At 36.2% G+C, this 7,645-nt stretch overlaps 1 protein-coding gene across 3 annotated transcripts in view; it reads left to right on the top strand.

Annotated features, from left to right (window-relative positions):
* Positions 1-637: 637 nt before the first annotated feature.
* The window catches only part of Lyplal1 (lysophospholipase like 1), a 32,888-nt gene continuing 25,880 nt past the window's right edge, over positions 638-7,645 (top strand). For 2 of the 3 annotated variants that reach the window (XM_090339912.1, XM_090339910.1), the window contains exons 1-2: positions 638-781; positions 4,703-4,802. In XM_090339912.1, the coding sequence (XP_090196038.1) occupies positions 688-781; positions 4,703-4,802 (194 nt within the window). In that variant the 5' untranslated portion in view covers positions 638-687. Of the gene's footprint in view, positions 782-1,578; positions 1,607-4,702; positions 4,803-7,645 lie in introns of those variants that run through there. The other variant, XM_090339911.1, reaches the window with a different exon arrangement.

The following is a 7,645-nucleotide window of genomic DNA, read 5'->3' as shown; positions in this document are numbered from 1 at the left end:
GATTGCTAGAGCTAACTTCATGTTTAACTTTTCGAGGAACCACCGCAGCTAACACATTATTTCATATTCTCATCAGTACAAAAGCTCCTGGTAGTACCTATCCATTAATATATATATCTTTCACGTTTTGGTTAATAGGCACCTTAATAAAAGTGAAGTTTCATTTCCTTGTAGATCTAATTTGTTAACTAGTTTTAGGGGAAAAAAAAACTTTTTTTTTTAAAGGACAGAGAGTAGTGTCGAGTTGGTTTACCTTGTGTACAAAGTCCTGCAAGCATTAGGTGCGAGTTCCAATGTGGTAGGTGAAATATAATCTGTTGAAATTTAAACACAGTTGGCAGAAATATTGCTGTGAAGGGGGTACTTTCGAGTTTTATAATTGTGTTTTAAAATTCCACGGCAAATGCTTGAGATAAAAGGAACCCATTAATCATTATAACAGCTCACAGGAGGCTGACACCTCTGGAGTGCCATCCACTGCCTCAGATTTGACCCCAAGCCTTCATGAAACTGCAGGCGCGTTCGCTACCTGGGAGCATGCGCAGGACCAAGGGCGAGCTTTTGTGCTATGGAACGCGCCAGCCTGCGTGCGTGCGTGCGCGCGCGGGTGCGTGCCGTGCGTGCGCGACCCCGCTACGGCCAAAGGGGCGGGGCGGGTCCTGCTGGTCTCTGGTCCAGGCCTGGGCGATGGCGGCGGTGGCAAGCCTAGCTTCCCTGGAGACCAGTATTGTGTCGCCGCTGGGAAGGCACAGCGCCACGCTGATCTTCCTGCATGGCTCAGGTGGACTGAAGTTCTACACCCTTTCTGTTGTTGTTGCAGCTTGGAGAACGTTCCCTCGGTGGCTACCCCCACTGTTTCCTAGTGGAGGAGGTGCTGGGCCCATATTAGGGCCCCAGGGTGAGGGAGGGTGTGGTCCTAGTGGCCCCTTCTGTCTCTCAGTCTCTCTCTCCTCTCTCTCTCTCTGTTTCCCCCTTCCTCCCTCCTCTCTTTTTTTTTCCCCTCCCAGTCTCCCCTCTACCATTGGTCCACAGTCCTTCCTGGTTCTGGCTGCTAATCCCAATTGAGCCCTTGCCACCCCCCCCCCTCCACCCCCCCCCCCCCCCGCCCCAGGTTCTAACATCTGTTTAGTCAGGTAAGTTCTGCTACTAGGGGCAGGCGATTATCATTTGAATACTATTTAGGGTCCAACCAGGAGAGGTTTCTTTTTTGTTTGTGTTTTTGCAATGGATTATTTGCCATTGCTTTCTTTCTGCGGTCTCTAGGCAAGTGAAATTCACAGCTAATGTAGGTAATGTCGATCAGATATCCCTTTTTCCTGTTGCACTCTGCCAGGGCTGAAGTAATTTTCTCTTTTCTTCAGGTTCTGCTTTCCTGATTTCTCATTTCTCCCTCTTGTCCCTTAAGCACAAAATCAACTGAGACCCAGAGTCAGGTATTACCCATTCTCTGCCAGCCCTTTGTTCTTTCCATTCTTTTTCTTCATAGCTTTTTTAAAAAAAGTTATTATTCTCTACCATCTGTAATTTTGTTTTTCTCCCTCACTGGATGGTCCCTTCCCAGGAAGGACCCTTTTAAAAATCCATGTGTCAATAATGTTTGGCCAGGGTAAGTTCTCAGGAATTTCTTATTTTTATTTCTTAAGAAATGAGATGCAGCCTGTGTCCTTAGGGAGCCTACCTAAATTTCAAAAACAAAAACAATTCAATTAGTTTGAGTCAGCAGTGCATAGAAGATCACAAGATGATACACATTTATTGCCAAATGAGTAGTAGGGACAGACAAAACTGTGATTAGACTTTAAATCATTTGGAAGATGAAGACTGTCGGATTTTTCCAAGGAAGTTTGAACTAAGACATGTGAACATGTAGGTGATATGGTGATTGGAAGGATTCAGGGCTGAGAACAGAGCATGGGCAGTGGTGGTTCAACAGCTTGTCCCAGTGTAAGTAGTGGTGAAATGGGGATTTGAACCCAAAGCTTTCTGATCAGACTCAGCATTTGAACCCAAAGCTTTATGACTCCAGAATCAGTAAGTAGGGGGTGAGGATAGGTGAAAGGCCCTAAAGTAAGATGTGTCATTTTTAGAAATGATGATGTTTAAAGGAAAAGATTTCACTGGTGAAGTCAATTTAGAACATAAGATGTTCTAAGATCCCAGTAATACTTTACAACTAGGAGACTGTTCTTATATTGTGGGACCCAAAACACACGCTTACCTATTTTCCTCTCAAAAGTAAATAATTCATAACTTCTTTTAGAGAACTTCCAGATTTTATTATTTCCCCCCTGAGCATTGTGATTTATCTGAATTTGTCCCTTTCAAACTATTGGCATTTTTTATAGCATGTAATACATGTCTTTGAAACCCACAGTAAGTTATTGTGTGTGTGTGTGTGTGTATATATATATACACACATATATGTATATATGCCTATTAATGTAAATACTTATATAATAAATATATAATGAATTATATAGACATATTTCATATTTATAAATGTAAGTATATATTGTATATTATATAATGTCCTTATAATTATAAGCACATACATATATGTGCATATACACCCGTGTGTGTGTGTGTATATATATATATATATATATCCTTAGTAACTTGGGAAACAATTGCAGTGTAATTTTTGCATATTTAGATTACCACTGAAGTACTGAAACGTCTTATCAGGAATAGGCCTTTATCAATCAGGTTAGAAGCAAATGATTTTACATTAGACTTTAGTGTATGTGTTTATATTATAGGATATATTTGGCTTCTGGTTAATCCCAATATGAACAAACTAGTTACAACAGTGTAGCTTAGTCTTGGAGTAAAGTACTGGCATTTTAACAAGTGGACTTTGTGAATGGATGCTGCTTGGTAGTAATCAATTGTTGTTGTTGTTGTTGTTGTTTTCCAAGTCTGAAAAAATGCACTAGAAACAGCTCTTCCATTTTGAAAAAAAATTACACAAGCATCTTATAAGAAAAATTTCCTAGAGCATAGCTGTAGAAGAGCATATGGCATATAAGTTACTCAATGCTGACTTTGAGTCTTTAGTGCTTTTTTCAGTCTGCTAGATCAGGTTAATATACTAATCATTTTCTCCTCTGAGACGCCATGGTTCTATCAGTCATAATCTTCATACTTGTAATTAATTTAAGCTCTGCATTCCACATTAAATCAGAAAGTTCATGAAGGTCCTGACTACGTGTGGCCCACTGAGATATTTCCGTCCACATAGTAAGAGTTCATGAGTTGACTAAGTTGATCCTGCTGAAGTCACCAGTAACTTATGCATTACTAAGTATAGTGAACATTTTTCCATTGAACCTTCCTTTTACTTAAATTTGAGCAAAACAAATGTTGATTTTTTTTCTGTTTTCATTTGTAGATTTACACTTTTTGGCTGTTCTCTTTGCTCTTCTTTACTGGGCCCTCTGGTCTTGATCCTTAGCATTTTCCCTGTCCTCAGCCTCAGATATTTTTTTCCTTCTGCACTTGTCTCCATCCTGTAGATTGTAGTTCCAATAATCCAGCAACTTTTTGGGATGCCTTGGTTGTGTCACTGCTGTTGCAGACGGTAGAACACATAGCTTTACAGATAAAACAAAATGAACCTTGTCTTGAGGAGTTTATACTTAGTGAAGCTGTCTATGAACTGCTCAATGAGATTCATCTCACTCTGAATAGAGTGAACCCTTCGCAGTGATTATAATTGTTTTTCTTATTTATTTTGTGACCAGGTGACTAGTTACTGTGTATTGCGATAAACCAGTGTTTCCCATCATTCCTCTGTCAGCAGTGAATATAGGACCTGCCTATGAAGCTATTCAATAGAAAATTAATGACTTGTTGGACTGGGAGTTTGGCCTAGTGGTAGAGTGCTTGCCTAGAAAATTAATGAGTTGCTGCTGTAATGAATTGATTAATTAAAACATTAGAGTAATGACATTTAAATTTTCTTTTTTACTGCTGCTACATAAGATGAATCTATTTACTTCTTTTTTTCTTGTGAACAAATACTCATAAAGTCTTGCATGAATTTTGATTATTTTTCAGACTTCAAATTTCTTCAAATTGAAGAAAAAAGGACATGTATTATTCCCTTTGAGGGGATGTTGTTTTGACTAAGAAAATGAATTAAGCTGGGTTAGCTACAAATGTGTAGCCACCACATTAGGCATTTTATTGTTTTGTTTTGTTTTTGCCAGTCCTAGGGCTTGAACTCAGGGCCTGAGTACTATACTTGGACTTTCTCAAGGCTATCACTCTACCACTTGAGCCACAGCATCACTTACAGCTTTTTCTGTGTATGTGGTACTGAGGAATTGAATCTGGGTTCTCATGCATGCTAGGCAAGCACTCTACCAGTAGGCCTGAGAGTTCGCAGGCCTGGAATTAGTTTGTTGATTTGTGCCTATTATACCCATTTAAAATGAGAAAACCTTAAATTCAAGTTTAAAGAAGGTCTTCAAAGTGGTGAATTTACGATCTGAAACTTTTGTAATTAAAATTGTACTGTTGATGCCTGACCAGATAATTTATATTGGTAGATAATGTATTTTTCTATGGAGATTTAAGAATTCCTGATCTCAACTTTTCTTTTACTTGAAAGTTATAGACTTGTTTAAGTTATAGACTGCTTTTAAATATACTATGTTATTAAAATGTTTATCTTACTATACATTTTGTGATTCATCAGGTGATTCTGGACCAGGATTTAGAAAGTGGATCAAGCAGGTTTTAAATAAAGATTTAGCATTCCATCACATAAAAGTTATTTATCCAACGGCTCCTCCCAGGTATGTAATCATTTATCTCACTTTCAAGATGACCCTGTGGCATAAAATATATGTGGGTGTGCCAGCCAGATGTTTAGAGTATATTCTGTATTTTTCAGTTCAATTCTTAGACCAACTTTTGCCAAGTGAATAATTTCCCTCTCTGTTAAACATGCTGTACAGCTCTGGATTTATTTTGTGTCCCAATGTAGCATGCTAGACTTTGCTTTTCCTGGCCCTAAAGATTGCTCATTGTTCAAACTCTCTCTTCTCACCCCCTACCCGCAAAGAAATATTGTCAGTAAAAACAGCCTTTCTAATAATTCAGTTAAGACAGTTCAGAATCTCTGGAAAAGAGATTTATGACATCATTGCTACATTTAAAAAGATGATTTAGAAATAATGTGTTTGTGAATTGGTAAGCCAGGAATGCGAAGTTGAGTATTTAATAAATATTTAGATTTTTATAACCTATACGCATGTGTTCTTTGAATTCGCCGTAATAAGACTGATAAACTTTGAAAGTCAGAATATTTTATTTTTCTATTCACTTTAGTGTCAAGGAAAAGAAGAACCAGCATTTCCAAGGGTTGACATTGGTTTGATATGTTGAATTGAAACCCCTTTGTACAACTGCTTACAGATAATAAGAAAAACATTCTTGAAAAAGAATTTACCTCTAAAGAGATAGAACAAAAATAACAATATAGGAATAAAGAGGCAAAAAATATAGTTTTAATACAAAAAGTTTGGAGGTTTGGTAATACAACCTAATGATTCATGTTATTTTTTTGTGGTGCAAGATGAATGTCTTTGAAATTGTTTAGGATAGGTAATATGTGGAAGGAATTCTGATATTTTATGGTGATGGGAAAGAGACATATTCTAATCTAATTATAAATGTAATTATACTACTGTATAAACGAATATCATTATAAATGTAGTTTGTGAAATTAATGTTAATTATCCTTTTGTGTGTTATCAGCAATTGTTATATGAATTCTACATTTGTGTTTATCAAACTTTAGGTTGGACATATTTCAGTCTGAATATTCCCCTGCATATTAAGTATTTATGAGTACTATTGTGATTTAAAGAAATATATTGTCATTGAAATGATTCACTAAATTATTAGCAGCTTTTTATTACATTTTCTTTATCAATACTATTTGGACATATAACCAGACAACAGCTACAACAGAAATGTAATATGAGCTATGTATATGAATATAAATTTTCTTGACACCACATTTAAAAAGATGAACCAGATAGAATTCAGATTAGTCATTTATTTAACCTAGTATATTAAAAATATTTTTCAGCATGCAACCAAAATAAGCATTAAAGTGAACTATTTGTTCAACATGTAAATTATACCTCAATTTGTACGCTGTTTAATCAATTAAATTTAAATTAGTGTTAATAATTCAATCCTTAGTTGCATTAGCCACATTGTAACTATTTGTGGCCAGGGACTGCCATTTTGAACAGCATAGGTTTAGACCTTATAAAAGAGTTCCCATAGAGAGTATATAGAAAGCCACCATTACTGATCAAATCACCATTTTTACTTCAGTCCAATGCTCCTGGTCTATGTTTCCACTTGCAATGTAGCTCAATAGAATACCAACTGAAAGCAAAACCAAGTGAGAGCTCAAGGCCCTAAGTTCAAGTTCCAGTACCTGGACAACAAGGTCAAAAAGAAGAAAATACCAAAACACATCTGTTTAGACTTATTTTGTTTTGGGGTCAGTATTAATGAAGTATAGTTCTTATCTAATTTACCTTTTATGTAATACGTCAGATTTATTGACAAATGTTTTTATATTCTTAATGCTTTAATGAATTATATTTATTCTCTTATTCATTTTTATAGTAGCTTTTATATCTTTTTTTCCATTTTTATTGGTTCAGCTTGCCTAAGTTATCAGTTTTATTCATCTCTTATCCAACTAACTTAGACTTTGCTATTTTCTTATCATACCACAACTGCTTTATTTATAGTTATTTTATAGTTCTTATTTCCTCCTGTTTTTCCTAAAACTATGTATTCTTGCTAATCACTAGTTTAAACATCTCTAGTCTTTTATTTTATTTATTAATCTTAATTCTTTCTGTACCCTCATGTTCCCAGTGTTATGTTTAAGAAACTACTGCAATTAACAGTTTTATTATGGTCACAAATTTTGTAGGGTAGGAATTCAGGAAAGATACAATAGTTGTGAGTCAGTTGTGTTCTGTTGTTTTTCGGGCCTCTCCTGGGAAACCTTGAAGGCTGGGTGTGACTTATGACCCATCACAGAGGCTTACTCACATATCTGGCAGCTAGAACTGGATATTACTAGCTGGATGATTTCCTTAGGTCTTGCTCTGTAACACCTATGTGAAACTCTATTATGTGGAGACTTGGGCTTCCTGATAGAAAGGCGGTAGGGTTGGAAAGGCAGATTGTCCTCAGGGAATGAAGAAGTTATATTAAGACCTGGTGTTAGCAGCTTCATGATTCTATTTTGTGTGTATGTGTGTATGTTTGTTGTTTTAAATTCAAGGGGAGATAAATTGGATATTGGGCAAGTATCGAGTCACATTATAAATAGGACTTGTATAATTACTATCCTAGTCATATGTACATGGCAAACGTAATTCAGGGGCCTTGTTAGGTTACTTTAGTAACTTCTAGATAGTTCAGACTCTATATATCCTACTGCTACGGATTTCTTTTTTTCTTTTCTTCTTTTTATTTCTGATTATGAGGCTGTCTCTGAGCTCTTCAGCTCAAGGCTAGCACTAGTCTGTGTAGAAGATGATGATGTATTTTTTTGCATAGAGTTCTATAAAAGTTGAATCATTAAAGGTAGTTAATA

The sequence above is a fragment of the Megascapheus bottae genome, chromosome 10 (assembly GCF_031878675.1).
Source record: "Megascapheus bottae isolate mThoBot1 chromosome 10, mThoBot2.hap1, whole genome shotgun sequence".
Taxonomy (NCBI): Eukaryota; Metazoa; Chordata; class Mammalia; order Rodentia; family Geomyidae; genus Megascapheus; species Megascapheus bottae.
Note: the sequence above shows the minus strand (reverse complement) of the source record. Positions and strands in the feature narration are given on the sequence as shown.